The 20,591-nt window shown below is 34.5% G+C and overlaps 1 protein-coding gene across 1 annotated transcript in view; it reads right to left on the reverse strand.

The window, feature by feature from the left end:
- Positions 1–20,591, reverse strand: part of CSMD1 (CUB and Sushi multiple domains 1) — a 1,283,073-nt gene that overhangs the window by 156,741 nt on the left and 1,105,741 nt on the right. Inside the window, exons 39-41 of the mRNA XM_074861694.1 lie at positions 16,801–16,870; positions 14,458–14,574; positions 10,044–10,253 (exon numbers count right to left, since the gene is read on the reverse strand). Coding sequence (XP_074717795.1) covers positions 10,044–10,253; positions 14,458–14,574; positions 16,801–16,870 — 397 coding nt within the window. The remainder of the gene's footprint in view (positions 1–10,043; positions 10,254–14,457; positions 14,575–16,800; positions 16,871–20,591) is intronic.

Below are 20,591 nucleotides of genomic sequence, written 5' to 3' on the forward strand. Positions count from 1 at the left end.
GATATAAATGTAATTTAAAACTACACGTTTTCATATTGAAGATATATTTCCTTAGAATATTTAAATGATAAATAGTTCCACAGGAAGCAAAAAAGAAAGTTTTATTAAAAAGTTATGTAGAATCATTCACAAACAACTTCACATAGATAAGATAGCAAGTAAAAGCCATTTAAGAAATAATTATTGAGAAGATGAATGCCCTGCTTTCTCTGATCATTCCATTTACAGCTATGAAATACTTCTGTCAGAAAACAGGAAAGTCCAAAGAAGAGCAGTAAAAGCAGTGTGCTTTATATTAACATGCGCTGTTAAGTCCAAGCTCTAAAAATACAGTAAGAGAGATGAAGAACATATTCTTGAACAAAGTATTTTCTTATTTTTTCAAAGTTAATCATTACAATGGACATGTTCATCCTAGAAGTATATACTTATCAGATTATTTAAACAAGCCATTGCAGCAAGATTAAGCTAAACATATAACTTAGGTGTGCTTAAGTGCTTACTTAAAGCAAGTTTGTACTTAATTGCTTCACTGAAGTACAGCTACTGTCATGAGGTTTTTTTAGGCATTGCTGATTGCAGTCATGCTATGAAATAAATAGATTTTAAGAAAGCCTCCTCTTTTCCCTAACTGATTAAGGAATCCAGAATCCAGTGTTCGTAACATTACAAAGATGAAAGAGATGTGGGGGTGCCAGAAATATTCTGAAATCCTCCAATAAGTCAGACCTCCCTTTCCCAAAATAACAAAAAATTAAGAGAAGAAAATGAAAACGTAACCATCGGAATTAATTGCTACTGGAAAGGAAATACAAAAGCTTTATTCTACCTTAATTATGGTTCATTAACATTTCGTGCTAAATCTAGTAATGGCTTATTAATTTTTAATGCTATTATTACTCCTGCTATCATTATTCACACAGTACTACTACAGATAATTTCATTATTATCAACATCTTTATACAAAATAGAGTACAAGAAAGATTATTTAAGAATATAGGACATATTAAGACTAATAAATTATATAAAAAGCTACTTAGCAAATTATATTAAAAACATAGTAGAAGATTATTTTGGAGGGTCAGAGGATCTCACAGATTTATCTGACAAGTTGCAGCAGTACATTGCCCAATATTTACAACGTTTTTGGAGAAATGCCAATAAGTACAAAAACTTTTAAACTTTGATTGTACAGCCTTTTGAGGAGATCAATACTCATGAAAAATATCCTTCTCTATTGGTTAATTTGTTGCAATACAGTAGTCATAGGTTACATTTTAAACATACTTAATATGGTCTCAGATTAAGTTAGTCTTAAAAATTCATATCAGAAAAAAATTATCTTGCTGATCTACATGAGAAGAAAACACAGGGACAGGTCAGGTGAAAGGAAATCCTGAAAGAAGATCAACATCTGTCTGACCCCCTAATTTGCACAACATCTCTTAAAGTCCCTTGGATTGTTAAAGGAAAAAATAAAGCCTACCTTTTAAAATTCTAGTTAGTGTTTATTCAGAGATGCATATGCTTTTTTCTTATTGTAAGGTAAACAAAACACGAACAGAAACTTTGGGTGTTTGTTCTAGTATTTGTTTTAGTAAGAATAGAACCTCTGCCTAAAGCAGATTACCATAAATTTGAAGGTCAGTCAGCCAGGGGTGAAAGCACTTGCACATAAGCAGAGCACAGTTGGTTTTTTTTTTTTTTTAAAAAAAAAAAAAAAAGTATAAAATATGAAGATACTCTCTGCTTGCGACTTCTGGTATAAATCCTATAGATGACTCATAAATTCTTGGAGTAACTATAAGTCAGGTGATCCATCTGACTATGATATCATGATTTACAGGCCACTCAGGAAATATGTTTTATAGTTTTAATATAAATATGAATTATATTCTTCTCTGTTCTTTTGATATATGCAACAACTATACATGATTTAACAGAGAAATTCATTATTCAGTCATCACTATCAAATATTACTCACAAATCCTGATGTTACACCTTACATAAGAAAGGTTTTTTATGAGTGTCATGCCCAAAGACATGTTTGATATTGAGTTTTAAAAAATCATATACCGTTCACATGAGAAAAAAAATCTAGTGAGACCCTGAAATGAAGACCAATGTAAAGGAAATCTGAGAAAGATTTAATTCCAGTGTTGGGAGCAGTCAAATACTTGAATTTTAAAATTATCTCATATTGACATTTGGCATTTCTTTGTGCAGTATATTTTCCACTGGTAAGAAAAGAGTGTAAATCACAGAAGAAATGAAATTGATCTTGTGCTACCTTGCTTTTATGATTCAGATGTATTTTCCTTCTTACATTAACATGGTGACTTACTGCCTTTGCAAGTGCCACATATATCTATAACACTTCAACACAGAAATAATAACTTTATTGAAAAATTGTCTCAGCAGAGTTGAGAATGCAAACAATCAAATTTTAGGAAAGCTTACAATTAAGGCTACTTAAAACTTTAATTTAGTCTTATTGTACATTCCTCCAGTATCATGCTGTGCATAACTACAGACTCAAGAACAAAATCCACTTCTCAGACTAGACTAGAATGGTTTGGGTTGGAAGGGACCTTTAAAGATCACCTAGTTCCAACCCCCCTGCCATGGGCATGGACATACTTCACTAGATCAGGCTGCTCAAAGCTCCATCCAGTCTGACCTTGAACGCTTCCAGGGAGGGGGCATCCACAACTTCTCTGGGCAACCTGTTCGAGTGTCTCACCAGCTTCATCTTAAAATATTTCTTCCTTATGTTCAATCTAAATCTATCCTATTTTGGTTTAAAACAGTTGCCCCTCATCTTGTAATTAAAGACCTTAGTAAAAAGTCTCTCTCCGTCTTTCTTACAAGACCATTTTATGTATTGAAAGGCCACAATAAGGTTTCCCTGGAACCTCCTCTTCTCGAGGCTGAACAACCCCAATTGTCTCAGCCTTTCTTTAAAGAGAGGTATTCCAGCCCTCTGATCATTTTTGTAGCCCTCTTCTTGACCCACTCTAACAGATCCATGTCTTTCTTGTGCTGGGAGCACCAGAGCTGGATGCAGTACTCCAGGGGTGGTGTCATGAGAGCAAGTAGAGGGGGAGATTCACCTCTCTTACGCTTCTTTTTTTATGGAAGCCCAAGGTATGATTTGCTGCAGCCCAGGATAGGACTAGCAATCTGGAACCTCAGTTTATTGCCTTAGGCACCAAAGAACATTAATTTTTCCAGATGCAATATCTCAGGATTAGAGTCACAGAACATGGTTTCATTTTGTCACATGAGTTAGAAATTCATTTGTCAGGAGGCCCCCCAGAAGATCTTATTTTATTTCCGTTAGTATTCCCTCCTTAGGACATATTCTGAAACCATTTTAGAAATATAGTAGTTTTTCAACAATCCCTTTTTCCTCTGTGATTCCTGTGACTCAGAAGCTCCATCATAATTGTCTTTTTGCTAGATAAATGTCATCAGACTTAACATGTTCAAATCATGTTGTGTATATGCATGAGTGTGCTTGTGGAAGAAAGGCAGTGCAGTTAGAACATTTTTCTGTGTTTTCTGGAACATGTTGCTCTCCATACAAAAGGGTAAGATTCTTACCTTATATTAAGCTTTATGCTACATCGAAATTCAGAACAGACTGAAAATGCTCTTAGAGTTCTAGTAATAGGAACTAGGATTCCCCCAGTAAAAATAACACACAGAAAACATTTTATCTGCTTTCCTTAAAGAAGCCCTAGTCCTAAAGGGAAAGCTATGCAGAAAAAAGATGTTCCAGAAATATTAAAAGGCTGAGGTAACTGTCATAACATAGCCAGGGATTAAAAACCACAAATAGCTCTTAACCATTAGACTAACTGTATTTTTCTGTGTACTAAATTTTGTTATGAATCTCTTAGAGGCCATAAAAACTATTTATTTCTTCTGATCCATCATACATCTGGAGTCATTCCAGCCATATGTAGAGTATCCCAAGCCTGTAAATAGCTAATTTGGCTTGCCAATCAAATTTCTGTGACTGTTATTCTTCCCCTCAGACCTAGTGCGCATAGACTGTTTACATGTCAGATACTGAGAGTCAACAGATAAAGCGTCTCAGAAACTCAAGATTGTCAGTCAAATGCAATTTAGAAATTTTCTAAGTATTTCTAGTTTCCTCCTGTCTTTGCTGGTTTTCATAGATGGCAAAACCACAGTGGTGATAACAAAGAGACACCCTTCTCAGTGCTTCTGTTTTTTTAATTAAACAGTACAATAATTATTTCAACAACAGAAAAAGCATAATTAAACTTTAAGATGCTATTTTAAAAATCAGACACTTTTAAAGTCCTCTCATTCTCTTACAAACAAATAAAAATTATATCTAATATAAAATTTATCTTAACTGCTTCAGATGATAGTTTGAGTAATCCATATGAACTTCCTTCTTGCCACAAGTGAAACAAGAGGTTTCACAACACAACAAATTCAGTAACTCAGTCTTGAACATAATGGAATACCCACCATTCCTCATGTAGTGCAATTGCAAAGATGAAGTGATAACAAAACATGGAAACATCAGAGCATAAAACAAGGATCTGACTGGTGATGGTACTCAGAGCTGTAACTTCCCTAGGGTTCTGCTAAAGAGACAAAGCTTTTTACTGCATTCAGAAATACATAGTACCTAAGTGATTTAGGTTATATATTCAAATCCTGTGCTATGAAAATTCACAGGCTGGTGCTTAAGAGCAGCACTAGCTCCATTCAAGCATGTGAAGCAAATATTTTACTGTTCTCAGTATGCATACACTTTTATTCCTCCCCAAAATAATGTGCTCAGAGTTCAATCCCAGGCTATACTAAACTTCAGTCTCGTAAGTATTTTTTGTCTTCAGAAATTCAGTAGAAAAACTTAGAAATAGCATTATTGACTCTACCATGCACTATACAATATTCATATTCTTTGCTTTCCCCTGAGATGAGGGCTTATCAAAAAGACTTATCCTTCATAAAATGCTAAGATATCTAGAAAACTTAATTTTTTATGATATGGAAGTTTGCTTGAATAAGCATTAACAATCTCCCTTTATTTTTAGATTGGTATCTTTATAAAAAGGCATCTAACTCACAAAAAAAATCTGCTACCTTAATGCCATTACTTGTGTTCTAGTTAGTAGAAATGACGCTTTCTTTCACTTATGAAAAAGCAGTCCTTGAATTGAACCAAGTTTAGTACAATTTATTGAAAGCAAAAATTTAATCTTAAATCCATTTTAATGTAAACTTAAGTACATTTAAAAAAAATCAGATGAGGATTAAGCTATGCAGTCTTATGGGCACCTTCTAATATGCAACACATTCATTAAGACACTAGAACAGGTTTCGTGAATGTGACTACAACTATGGACTCTTTTTGCCCACTCATCTATTTTTAAGGGTATATCAAATTAATTTCGTTATTAGAAAACTGGTGCTTTTTAATTTATAGAACTCTTTTCCCAATCATAGTATATTAGGATATCCTAAAATGGGATCAATTAGAAGCAGTCTGAAAAAAATCTATTAAATGTATAAAAGTGTCAGGTCCATCTGCTTTGCTTTACAAATTAATTTCTATAAAAATGGCAGAAGTGGACAAGAGGAAAAGTACTGAGAAAACTTAATTTTTTAAATAATCAGTATAAATTTGTTCTAATTCTCTGCAGAATTTAATGTGTGCAGTACATCTACTTACAGTGTTATATACCCTCCAGTTTTACATATAACCTTTACCTAGCCCCGACAACTATTTGTTCCCTTTAATTTAAAATGCCTATTTTAGATGAATTTAGAGATTAAATACTTTTGAAACATGCTTCTTGGAAATCATAAATTCTTACTGATAGGCTTCAAGACTATTTTGTTTGGTATAGCAACTGTTAGGTTTACTGGTCAGGGGGATGGATGAATTCAGTACATTGCTTTGTCAGCAGCTGAACAAAGAAAGCCTCCTTTTTTTTATATGTATATTACTTTATATCTACATATTTATATGCTTTCTGTTTATCTACATCTGGGCACTACATTCTAATAAGCAGATATCACGATGATTAAGCCTTTTCTGGATTACCTTACCTTATTTGCAGCATCTCCAAGACCTTGAAACACAATAAATAAGTTTTCTCTCAGAGTAAAATATCATAGACTTTATGCCATTTATACACCTGACAGTGCAAGATCTCAGAGAACTGAGATATGCTCTAGGCTTGCCTTGGCCTGAGCTTGTTTTAGCTCATTTTAACAGTTTCTAGCAGTCAAGTGATTATTACCTAACATGTTATAGGTTACGCTCTGCAAATACCATGTATGTATGCTAAAGGCCTGACAAGCCCTGGCAGTCACTGCTTAATAAACAATAGTCCTCTACAGTAATTGAAGCTGGGGAAAGCAACTTTCAAAGTCTGCCTGGGAACCAGTAAGAAAGAAGCAGACTGTGGTAAGAAAAATGTGTAAAAAATAATCCAAGTGGAACCCAAGACTAAAGAGTAAGAAATCCCTATCATGAACATCATATGTTTCCAAGCAAAGAGCTTGGGATGCTGATGACTGTTCTCTCTGGTTCTACATGAAAAAGACAGAAGCTGTCAATGTTAGGCTCCATAAGAGCACTGGGAGGGTGAACATAATACAAAAGAAATGGGGTAGATAGGAGGAAGGTTTTGCGTAAAAATTTAAACTGCATTGTTTATGGTTTTTTTTCTGTGTTAATTGACTTGGACAACGTAACTGTGCAAGCATTAATGGAACTAAAAATACTTAGCTTTCTATATATGATATGCTTCCTTTTGCCCATAAGAAGATTCTGAATGTCACACCCACGCCAACCTCTCATATTTTATCTCCATCGCACATCTACATCCCATGGACAGCAGTTAAGCAAGACATAGTGTGTATCAAAATGAGTGTGACAAGGAATATTCCAACTGGGTAGCTAGCAAGACAACCTGAATTGGTATCTGTAGAGTAATGCTGCATCTTTACTTAAATAAGGGCACTATTTCAGGACCCTTTTATCCACATTAGTAATATTCCTTTTAAACATTTCCAGGAACTGTGAAATTTGGTTGAAATTGGTCAATGGTTTCAAAATTACATAACAGAAGTATATCAAGAGCATGAGTCAGACATCACAACAGTGTAAGTCTTCTCATCCAAGCAAATGAGTCTAAGACTTATTTGACATTTATTTGACTTACTGAAAGGAAAACACAATTTCTAACAGGGAAGAAAGAAGAAGGAAAGACAAACATTTTGGAGTAGTGAAGAACTATCTTTTAAGTCTAGTTTCAGCAGCTGCAGACTAAGAGGAAGAGAGAGAAATCCAGAAGTATAATATTGAAAGTAGGAAAATCCAGAGACAATCTGGAAGACAAGATAACTAAGTATCAAGGGCAACAGATGCAGGGCTGGAAAAGTCAGCTATCAAAAGTAACATATACTTTGTATAAAGAAAAATAAAGTAGCCATTAAAATTGCTCAACTGTAAACCCCTGGCATTTTCTGTCAGAGCACATCAGAGGAATGGTGAATACACTGAAATACAATACTTTGAGAAGTTCTTAGATTATGAATATCTTGAATTAAGAGTACAATTTCCTAGATGTTCTCAATCATGCTGAGCAAGTTAGTTGTGCTCAATAATTGGAAGCTATAAAATATGATAATCTTAGAAAAAATTACCAAAGGAGAAATGTTAACAACAGAAATGGCTATGCAATCTGGGATCTCAGAGGCAAGAGAGAGAATTTGTGCTATCTGAAGAAAAATAAACACATTCAAGATATTCCATTTTTAAAGAACAAAAATCCAAAATCTGTTTGTAAAATGCAGAAAAGAAGGTATATGGAAGAGGGAACATAAGTCAATAGAAGTTCAGTAGAGTGAGCTTAGCTGGTAGATCCTAATGACTTAAAGACCAAACATGACAGTGTTAGCAACTTTCAACATTAGAAAAAGAAAATCAATAAATAATAAGCACCTTGTAAAATAATTTTTTTTTTTCCCAATATCTTTTTGAGTGGGTTATGTTGTGTTTTTTCAAAATTTTAAAACCTGGTATTTTTTAATGTGTAGACTAAAATACTGTGCTTCCTCAAAACAGTATTCAGGAATGAGTCACGGCATAGTCTCTTTATAAGTAAGAAATATTACATAAAAATGAACTGTGTGAGTTTTCTATAATGGAGAAATTGTTTTGCCTCTCACCCATAGGGAAAATAATACTGGATGAATGTATATGCCTTTGGTAATTCAACTACACAACTACACCTATAACTATACATTTTGAGAAACAAGGTAATACTAGTTGTATTTTTTATTTGAAATTAGAATGACTCAAATATCAGTTAATTTATCTGTATCTTTCTTAGTTCTGAATTTTCTATCATTATAACTATTAGACTAATAGCTAAAATTAAGAAAATTCTTATCAAATTATTATTATTTTTGAGAACTTAATATCAAAACTCCACAGGCAATAGAGAGATGTGACCCCTTCGTGGGCATGGTTTACAGTATTAGCCTAATTCAGGTGCTCAGAATCTTCCTCTCTATCCATTGACTCTGTAGATATGATCTAACTATAACTGTATATAGGCATGTATGCAAATAAATACTGTCCTGGGCCTGGCTATGGTAGAGTTAGTTTTCTTTATAGCAGCTCATATGGTGCTGTGTTTTAGATTTGAGACCAAAACAATACTGCTAACACACTGTTCTGGCTTTTGCTGAACAGTGCTTGCACAGCATTAAGGCCATCTCTGTTTCTCACTCTGCTCTGCCAGTGAATAGATTGGGAGCGTGCAATAGGTTGGTAGGGAACACAACCAGGCAGATGACCTGAACTAACCAAAGATATATTCCATACCATATAAAATCAAACTCAGCAATAAAAAGGAAAAGAGGGGATTTAGGGACCTTAGCCATCTTTTGCTTGGGAACTGGCTAGTCATCGGTTTGCCTGGGGGAGGTGGTGATCGATTGTCTTTGCATCACTTGTTTTGCTTTCTTTTTTTCTTCTTCCCCTTACCCTTCACTTATTAAACAGTAATTTTTATCTTGGTCCTCGAGCTTTCTTGCCTTTACTATTCCTTTCCTCTTCCTCCCATCCCACTGGGGGTGGGAGGAAGTGAGAGAGCAGCTGCATGGTGCTTAACTGCCCACTGGGATTAACCCACAACACATATATGTTTATACTAACATATGGCTTATATATGTATATACGAAAACTTAACCAAGTTATCTAAATTAAGAGTCTAGAATAAGGTGACATGAATATCCCTCACTGCAGTTAGATGAGAATTAAACCATCTGTTCCATTTTGTTAAACTGTTCAGATCCTGCAATGGGGTTTAACAGTTTTCAGTAAGACTATTTTAACATTTTAGAAATATGCATGAAGTAATGATGTTTTATTGTCACTAATGGGGAAAAAACCAAGCAAACAATGAAGATGAAGAAAAAAGTCAACAGTAGAAGACCACAAAAAGTTCACACATTCAAATACTGAATATATGCATTTAAAAATACAGATACAGAATGTGTGTTATCTGGTGTTATCTGGAAATGTCCTGTTAATCTTCACAAAGGTCTAGACTGCAAAAATGTAACAAGAATTATAAAAATTTTCACCTGAACATTTAAAATAACTCATACTATATTTTGAAATCCTCCTTCATTACATTAAATATAACAAGATTATATAAATTGGAAAACAAGACAGTGAATATTGGCAGTGTTTTCCAGTAACAATACACTTTAATGGGATGGAAAGGGGTATCAGCTGTGTGACTTTTGGCAAATGACATCATCTTGGCTTAAGCTTTTTACATCAGTAAAATAAAGATTCCAATTCAAGACAATTTCAGTTGTAAAAAAGTTCAGGCTATGGATTAAACAATCCACAGATTTAAAAATGCTATATAGTATATACCTAATATATTTTTAAAAATTAAAAAAAAATATATATTTATTTTTCCTTTTTAACCATAAAGTTCATTGTGCTAGTTCCTACTTACCTTGGTATGTCAACTTAAATCCTTGCCTGTTTTCTGAGTGATCGCTGTAAAAATGGACAAGTGTTTCATGAGTAGTGCTTAGCAAGGGTGATGGGAGTTCCATTCCACTAAACTGGCCGATCACAGAGCTGGTGTGGTAAGGCCCATTCTGAATTTCAAGGAAATCGTGATTTGCTTCAGTAGAGAAATTCAGAAACTGAATGTGTGCACCTGCAGCATTAAGAAAGTAAGAAAAAACCCAGAGTTGTTATAAATCATGTTACTCAATGCTACAGCATACAAACACACAAAAAAAGACATAATAATTGTTATAGGCATTATATTTGTATTTTAGTCACCATTCAAAGTGGGATGCTTAAATTAAGGAAATAGACACTAAGTATCGCAAGAGTTCAAGCTGCTAATTTTCCCAATAAATATCATAACCATACATAAAGCGACCAATTAAAGGAAGTCACAAAGTCAACAACCACTTATTTATCAGGTTCCTAAACCAGCTAACAGAAACACTCAAGGGAGGGGCACATCACAAATCTTGCTGTGTCATGGCATAGTCAGGACTCTGCTAAAAGAGCATTACTGTAGCTGGGTCAGGCCTCTAACAGATGCTCAGGATCAGCTCAGCACCCAGGAAGGTTACTAACAGAGCTACCTTTCAGAGGCAGTTTACCTACCTAGTTCCAACTATCTACTCTATCTTGGTTTTCCTGACTCAAGTCACCTACATTTGCCTCCTCTTCCCTCCAGCTTGGGCCATTCTACTCTGTACGCAGCACTATATGATGCACTGAAATCCAGACTGGTGATAGTTACTTACTCAGGATCATTTGCCACAAACCCTCCATGGAAGCCAAGTGGTCAAACCAGGTCTTTCTCACAAAATGAAAGGGAGAAAGATGACTCCCAGAATTCTGAACAGTTTGAAGTATAAGCACAGTCTCATGGGAAGAGCTGTTTTTAAGTTCTGGCACTTCATGTGGACTAAGGACCTGGAATTCAGGCTCTTCAAATTATGTGTATATATAATATCAAATGAGGGATGAGGGATGAACCCCTGGTTCAAAAGCCAAATAGTACCAAGTAACTTGCGACCACACTGCTTGGACCTAACCTTGCTCTGGTAGACTATGAAGAATGAGCTGGAATGGAATAAAACAGAATTACTGAATGAGCCAACAAAGTAGTGTGAAATGTTCAATGCCTTAACTCTCTGTTTAACATTCTTATTTAGCAGTAGAGACATTTTTCATTTATGGAGAGTAACTTTTAGATTAATCACCAGGTTAAGTCAGTCACTCAGCCTTGCTCTGTAGCTCATTTCTTTGCCTCTGTGGTTTGATACCTAGTCACGTGTATAAAACGGATATTGTTTTTTCTACAGGAGAAACTAAATAAGCTACCAAATAAACTGGTTGTTATAGAGCACTCATAAGAATATGGGTTATTTAGCCTCAGTACCTTCTCTGATCTATGCAGAGTGAGACATATGAAAACAAGTATTTCAGCTGCTGAACAAGAAAACTTATTCCAGTGCTATCAATAGAGAGGCACATACAGGATATACTGAAGTCTCAATATCAGCTGTCTCTTCTATGATGTCGGATAGTTAGCCTGACTTGAGTGAACTCACTATTTTTACAATGATCTCAGGATTTAACATGAGGTAGGACACCAAGGAACTTGGAAACATCTTGACTTCAGTATCAGCATTTAGTCATTCCCACCAGAGACTGGATATCAGCAGTGAAGAAATTCTAAAGAATTGAGCAGTCACTTAGTATTACACTTAAGTTGTTAAAGTGACAAGCAGATAATTGAATTTGACATATGTATATAGATCCCAAATTAGTGTTTAGTTATTTAAATAAAACTAGTCTACTGTTCTGAAATATTCCCTGATATGAGCCACAGAGTACCTTTAAATTTGAATCATTCTTATTTAATTACTGAGAAGGAATTTATATGGCTATTTGTAAATATTCAGTATAGAAAGCTTTGTATTTTAAAAGTAAAAAGTAGATTCACTGGTAGCTTTAAAAAATTTAAACCCCCTAAAATAGCCACATTTTAAACACAAACATAAAGATATATTTTTCCAAAAGGTTTTTCAAAGATGCTAATTTCAATTAGAGGACACTGCATGTGTCACTCAAGCCTTAACTCTAAGTTTATACAACTTATAATTGTCAATTGGATATGTCAAAGAAAAAGTTTTCTACACTAAATCACTTCTTACATAAAATTGTATAGAATAAAACTGGTAGCTACAGAAAATAAATCATTATCTGGGCAGACTATAATTATACTACTTCCTGCTCCATTCTCAACAGGATTTTCATTCTCACTTGAATTGACTCTAAATAATGAGAATCCCAAACAGAGTTAATGTTTGTTACAAATGTTAATCAATTAACAGCTATCTGAAATCATTGTAAAATCACCATAACTCACTTGAAGATATGTACTTTCCATCTATTTAAAATGTTTGTATTTCACTAGTGTCTTCTTTTACATGATCAGTATATCTTCATGTAACGAACAGAGCACTATACTTTGGGATACATTTAGCTCCCACAATTTTATTGCTGGACTTTGTTTAAGCACTTCTGTGTGCTTGCACTAAGTCAAAATATCTTGGACATCTCTCAGGTACAAATTTTGAATAAATAGATGGGAATAAAGGAATACTTACTGAGAGATGAAGTCATTGTGAGGTTAATTATTTCAGTGGAATTTGAATCATCACATGTTCTCAAGTGTCCTCTTGATCAGTTTTTGTGCACAGTGCTAATCTTTAACTCATTCAGTATCACATTATAAACCTTCTCAAAAAAATCCTAGAGCATTATTCAATTTTGAAAATATTTTCTATATTTCATTGATTTCACATATTTATTCTGACACAACAAAATGAATGTAGACAAACAGCTCTTAGATAGACAAGTCTATACTTGCAATTAAAATAGTATCCAAGATTTTGCAGTGGAAATTCTCTGTGAAACATTGCATCAATCACAGTTTTTAAACCTGGTATAAAGTCATTATGTTGACAAGGACTTTGGGGAAAAGATCCCTGTAGCAACTTTATGGTAAAAAATGTCCTCTGCTAGTATTATTGAAAGCAATGATAGATCAGTGGTATGAACACCCTGAATCTGCTAAATCCCTTGCTGAACAAAACCATAATCTTTCCTATTTATAGGATTACCACTACCAAAGACTTTCTGAGAAGTGAGAAGGATAATAATAAGATACAAGACACTCTTGTGTAATTAATCCATGAAACATTGTCTACATGGAAAAGCTTAAAGAAAAAGAGCAAGTATGAGAAATATGAAGGACTGTTTTTAAAAGGAAGCATTGTAGTAACCTAATTAGGATAACATCACTCCAGAACAGTCGCTTATCATTCATATTTTCTGCAAATGAATCTGTAGAATGCCAAAATTAGCCAAGAATGTCCTGTATATGGTCATCCTAAGGCTATAAGGCTACTAAGGCTATCCATAATTACGAGGCATCAAGTCTTTCCAGGTATGCAGTGATAAAGGGTACTATTCTAAACTGTAGAACAGTATTTCTACAAACTAATTTACTGAAATACACTCTATGTAAGTAGTACACCTTACTACAAAAATCCCTCTTACAAAATGCAAATGTAAAGCATGAAAAATATATCCATTTCCAGAGATGGGTATAATGAATTTAATAATAAGTTTTTAAAATTAATTTTATTATTTGAGCACTAGCATTGAATTCACACTATGGGGCATAATGTTTCACAGCAAGAAAACTTATTCCTCTTTTATTTCTGATAATGATAGCAGATTGTGTTTTATACATGCATTTATAGATCCCTTATTATCCATGATTACCTTTTCAACCTAATTATTATTTATTTGTGATAATATTTTCTGTATGACAACAGTTTTAATGCAAACCTAGAAAGTTTCTAAATTGACAACTGTTACCTGGAATTCGGAATATAGTTTTAGAATACTTTTAAACAAATTCATAGTGCTAGAAATAAGGTTTTGTCAATTTTCACAGAACATAAGAAATACTGTTAAAAAGTCACTTGGGGGACAAGTGACAAAGAACGTTAAATGGAAGACCACTAATTACTTTAGAAGTTACATTATCTATTTCATCTGATATATCTTCATGCAGCAGATTTCATTTACTCTGAAATCAGTTTCTGAGACAGGCTGAGTTTTACAAATAACAAGCTGCTTTGACAAAGATATATTTTTAAATTGCCAACTATTTTTAAAGCAAAAGATAGTGCATAATTATGTAAGCCGTTCACAATACATTCACTGGATAAAATCTATTTCGTAATGGAAGCTAGAATATTCTTATATATAAATCTGATGATTACAAATAACAGCTCTTCAATCATAAGTTTACTTACCATATCCAACAGGCAATAAAATTTTCCATGTACAATCTAAGTTACTAGGGTAATTTCCAGGAAAACCTGGGCTCAGGATCACACCACCCATGTTTGTCAGTGTTCCACCACATTTAGCTATTAAAAATAAAAGAAAGTCATTGTATCTTTTAATAAGATTATTTCTTAATATCTGTCATATGATTAAATCAAAAATGGATTTTCCATTTTATCCCCATGACCCCCAAGCAGTGAAATGTATTAAGTCGAAGCATTCCTCATGAAGGAGAAAAAGAAAAGAATTTGGGTTAGAGCGAAATGATTACTTAATGGAATACGTTTACTGTGTTTTACTGCAAATGTGTAGTTGCACATACAGAGTGGGTAACCCATTGTTTGACCTTGCCAATTACAGTTTAAAACTTCTGGTGTTATGCTGAGATAGGCTTTATAATCAGAGGAATAAATTTGGAATTAAACTGAATTATGACACCAATCCATGATGCAGCTGCAGCTCTACTAGTTAATATAGCTAAACTCACACTTGATTTTAAAAACAAACAAACAAACAAAAACCATCACAATTCTTTCTTTAATTCAGAAAGAGGATAGACTAGCTGTATAACAGAATCATTCTTTGCTTACTATCTTTATGCTTTTCTTCAGCAAATTTGTGTGTTTGGAGATTGAAAAGCCATTTCCATCATTGAAGACAACATAAAGCTAAATTGTAAATAGTCAAGCAACTTGTAAAGACGTGGTTGCGTTTACACCTTCGCTAGAACAATAATATGATGGAAGATTAACTTCAAGAAATCAAATTAAATTCTTGTCATTTATAGTTATTATTTGAGGAATCTTTACTTTAAAGCCTATGAATCTTCATGCCAGGTATTACAGTGATGTATGATCTGGTAATAGAATTGTGATACTAAGACACTGTGCATTGTGATAATTGTACCGAAAAAAATGAAAATAGTCTACAGGTGAGACTACACAAGAAATTGAATCAAAATAGGAAGAATTCCATTAAAAAGTTGAGAAACCAGTCTCAAACCCCTCAAATATCTCTAACTGCCTGCAATTTTAAATACATGCTTTAGTGAAAAGAATAGATTTTGGTTTGCATTTCTAGAAAAATCAACACTTTAAGGGTGGGAAGCAGGGGAGGGGTGGTTATGTTTTAAGAGGTTTTTTGTTTTCTTGGAGGTATTTTAGCTTTCAGGACAGCAAAATTTCATGCATTAAAGAAAAAAAAAAAACCAACAAACTATGAGCACACTGCAAATAGGAACTGTATTTCATATACAAGGTGAAACATAAAATTTGCACAAAAAAACCTCATCCAAACCCCAAAATACACTCTTCTAAATAAATTTTCAATTTCTAAAATTGATTTGAAGGAACTGCACTGCTTTCATATTAATCAGAAGTGTCTGCTTCTATAGAAGTTGACAATACAAAATAGGTCCAACTTGACAAGGAATCTTTAAAATCATTTCACATTAATGTTGCTCCATATCATCCCTATCTTATAAATTCATTTTAGATATGAAGCTAAAAGGAGCAGCTTTTGCTGACTGAGTATTAGTTAAAAGTATTCACTGAAAAATGTATTTCAAAGCTAAAGTAACAGAGAATTATGATGGAGCTGTGCTTCTCTCTCGTGCATTCCTGTTTTTTCCTGAAATAAGCATGACAAAAGACACCAGAATCTTGACTCTCTTAAGCTTTGTCAAGAAACAATACAGCAGAAGAAGATTATCTACACAGGGAAAACTCAGATCTGTTGGGTAAGGTCTTAGTGTGCTTAAAAAGGAAATTATTTTTAGCTTTGTTGCTTAACTCAGCATCGTTTAATGGCTTTCTCAGATGAAAAAAGGCAGTCTTTTCTGGATCCCTAAAACTCTTTTTCATTCCACCACCCTTGAAGTCTTGGCTTCAGAGCTGCTCTTCACTGCAGACAGACCACCTGCTTCTTTGAGAAGCCTAGGCTCCCTGCATGACCTGCCTTGTTCTTGAGAAGGTTCTCCAAGCTGAGCATGCTGCAAAAGGAATGTGCAAACTTCCCCTCCCTTCTGAAGAAGATTCAGCCTGACGCAAAGCAGAATATTCAGGACAAGCTAAACAATGGCAAACATCTGGGTTTCCTTCTTTGCCCACTCTCATAATATTTTTTTAAACAGCATACACACTATATATAAAGAAAAGATTTATTGTTATTTTTCCATATTTCACAAATACAAATGGAAACCCAAGAAAGTTTTGAATGAAACAGAATTAAGTGAGGGAACAATAGGCATGACAAAGCCAGGACTTTCTTCTGACTCATGTTCAGAACACACTGAAAACAAGTGTCCATACCAATGCAGAGAGGAGATGGATAGTTCCAGCGTCGAACTGTTCCTGGCATACAAGAAATATGAGAACGGCCCTGTTTGGAAAGGGCAAAATATAAGATTACTGATACTTATCATGGGACTTTCCAGGAAGGCAGAGCTACAGAGGACCTCCTGGGTCATCTTATCCCTGTCTTTTCCTGTATCAACCAACTGCATGATAATTACTTTTATGATTTTTTTTTAAACTCTATTTTCAAATACTTCAGGTTCTATGTTCTTATTTTTCTACTGGATAGATGTTCTAAAACACTCTTACTTTGATAACTTGAAAAACTCTTCACATTTTTGACTAAATATAAGGCTGGTTACGAGACAGAAGCAGCTCACTACATACATTCATACGGTCAAATTAGTTCATTCCTTATTTCAATTCCAGGGTTCTCATGTGTATAGTAGTTCTTTTTCAGGCTGGAGTGAATCAACCATTGCTTGGAGTGAGCAGTACAGACACAGAGAGTTTTTTGTTCCACATCTGCTTGCTACAGATGGTATGGATGTGGACCATGCCAAGACAGTCATCCACAATTACCAGCAAGCCTTGAACTCTCACATGGGCTCACAACATGACCCACTGCATACATGCAACATCTTGGCAGACAGCTATAAGAGTGTAAGTACCTCTTTACTTAGCTGTCATGTTTAATTTACTCTGCCTATTTTTAAGAAGCATCACAAGAACCAAGCAGAATCATGGGGTAGCTGGAAGTGAAAAATGACATGGCTGTAACCTGCAAAGCATATTTCCACATACTTCAGGGCGGTTGCCCAGAACCAGCTGCAAAATTCTCCCAGCTTTGCTTGCACTGGTAACAGTTCAAGCTGAAAACAGTAGCACAAATAAAAGTCTTTTTCTGTCAATTCCATTCTCTGAGGAACTCAGCTTATGCATTCTGCTGTTGAAATGTGAAAGCTGAATAAACTGGCAAGAGTAAAAGAGTCTGATTAAATTAGTCTTTTTCTTATAAAAATACAAATTGATAATTCAGTAAAATAACTTTTTAAAAGCAACCTTTTTATTTTATAGAAAAAAATGCACATGCACTTATTGCATCATCTTAGTTACTTGCAAAACCTCATGTTTTTGAATAACTTAAAACAATATTCCCTGTTTTATTTTATTCTCTCTTCCTAGTCTTCTATGATTGCATGTCTCTGATATGAGTCGGGGGAAGCCATAATTTAACTACACAGTCAGGAAAAAAAGTAAAATGGCCTATAAACGATCTTTTGAAAAATAAAATGAAATTATTCCTCTGGCTTCAAACCTCTTCCCAACAAGAGCACACTCTGATTTCAGTCTTTTAAAGTCCCCTCCTGGGGGAAGACACTTAATCCTACAGCTAGCAATTACCTTTCTTATGCATCTCCAGGTAGTAGTTTGAGCTCTATGACTTTTCTGGCAAGTCTCAATTATAAACTAATCCACACCTGATTGTTATTGCTAGCTGTGAATATGTTCTCTAAAGACTGAGGGTAAATTCACAGCTAGAGTGAAAAAAAAAAAAAATCTGCAAAGTTATGCTGAGCTGTACTTGTTGAATCGCAAACATACTGTGCCTTGTAGAATCTTATTTTCATTATTATTTCTTTTTAATTAGGAGCCATTTTTACTTGTCCTGTCTGAGCAACATGCTATACATACATGTATATGCACTTTCTTACAGCAGAGTCCATACAGCATAGAAATCCTCATTAATATTTTGAAAAGATTCAAACTCTTTTCTATTGAATTTGGATATTGAAGGTCTTTTGTTTTACACTTTAAACAAGATAATGAAACAAGTTTTTATTTAGGTCAGATACCACATTTAGGATTAAATTTGTATATGTATGGAAATAGAGCTAAGAAGTACAGTTAAGGAACAATTTGCTATGAAATTTTAAGAAAGTATTTCATTAAAGGATCCCTGTAAGTATAAAAACAAAAGTGCAGTTAGTCATATTCAAGGACTATAGAAAAGACTTGCATACAGACAAAAGACATCATGTGGTTTTGTGACAGTGTGTCCTGGTTTAGCTAGGATAGGGTTAAGTTTCCCCAGCAGTGGGGGGGAAGCTCTAGCCAGGTAATTCATATACCATGCTGACGTCACCTCCCAGCGCCCAAGCGCGGGAAGAATCGGTGAGCGGGAAGAATTGGTGAGCGCGTGGGTTTGTGCAGCCGTTCCTCTCACTGCTGTATTGGTATATACTTTGCTCTGTTCATTGTTATTACTGTTATTGTTATTGTTGTTGTTGTTTGTTGTGTTGCTGTTGCACTGTTGTATTAAACCTTTCCTTATCTCAGCCCCAGGGCTTTGTATTTCACTCCCTTTGTGGGGGAGGGGCAGCGGCCACGTGGTCTCAGACCCCGGCAGGGACTAAACCACCACACACTGTATTAAAGTTTATCATTAAGACAGATCAGTTACTTACATGAAGATCTCTTCCTCACAAATACATATTTGTTTTATACTAATACTGTATTTATGAACTCACATTTCTGATTTTTTTCTAAGTAAAAATAGGTTCAAAACATCATTGGGACTAACAATGTGTATCTTCAAAAGGTTTTCCTGTACTCATTCCAACTACAACTGAAGTATTCATATTCTACTGTTATCACTCCACCTCAATATTTCAGCACTACTATTTTAAGTACAGACAGAAAATTCAATATGCTGTATCTTGAGGGTTTATCTATTTCTAATTCATGGCATAAAAATGGAATCATCATCTTTTTTCATACGCAAAATTCAGACATTTCATAGTGGACAAAGTGAGGAGAGAAGAGTGTGCAATATGATGGGCAATACAAGTAGGAGTCATCCCACCAAACCTAAGCAGTTAAATACCCATGTTAACCTTCTGATATTCTAATTAGTGAAGAAAGACAATACTTTCAGAGTAAGGTACCTGTCCTAACACAAAATCTTAGTATGGATCAGCCTCTGGAGGTGTGTGGCTGTTTAGTGTCACAATGAGAGACTAAATAGCTGATGCAGATTAGATAGCTGGCTTTTAGATGGAATAAATTGGATTAGATGCTATTCCATCTCCAGAGGAAACAGTTAGTGTAGGATAAGTTTTCACTTTTTTCTATTAGATCACTGCTATAAGCTTACCCAACAATCAGTTGTTTGCTTCTATATATTTCAGTCTTAACAGCTCAGAAGCAGTGACCTGGATCATAGTAATGAGGTCCTACTGGCAATTATATGGATAGCAATCATATGACAGCCCTACCAGCATCACCATCAGATCCTGATCCTTTCAGCATCGGGTGGAACTGAATAAAAATACATAAAGAATTCCACACCACTTTTTGACAAATATTCAAAATAGGAATCTTTTTTCAAATAAGCAAAAAAAAAAGAAGCACAAAAGAGGCTTTTGATTTAACCCAACAACTGTTAAAATACAGTTATATTTATTGTTAAGTTTATTATAGGCTGACTTCCAGATAGATTTGGCATTAAAACAGAATGTCCTGAGTCCAGGGATTAATAATAATAAATTTAGCTCAATACATACAAAAAAGGACTACAGGAATGTGTAAACTACATCTGTATTAGTGGAAGTGCTTGGGCTTGTTTTCTAGCCTTGAGGCCAAATACACATTCTTTTGTATATCTATCTCCTCAACATTTTTCTTTTGAATTCACCTCCAAAACAAAGTGTCATGATGCAAACTGCCTATCAGGAACAGTCTCTGGCTTGTGATAATTACTGAACTGTGATACTTCATCTAGGTCAAAAGCATGCCAGCACCCC

The sequence above is a fragment of the Strix uralensis genome, chromosome 3 (genome assembly GCF_047716275.1).
Source record: "Strix uralensis isolate ZFMK-TIS-50842 chromosome 3, bStrUra1, whole genome shotgun sequence".
NCBI lineage: Eukaryota > Metazoa > Chordata > Aves > Strigiformes > Strigidae > Strix > Strix uralensis.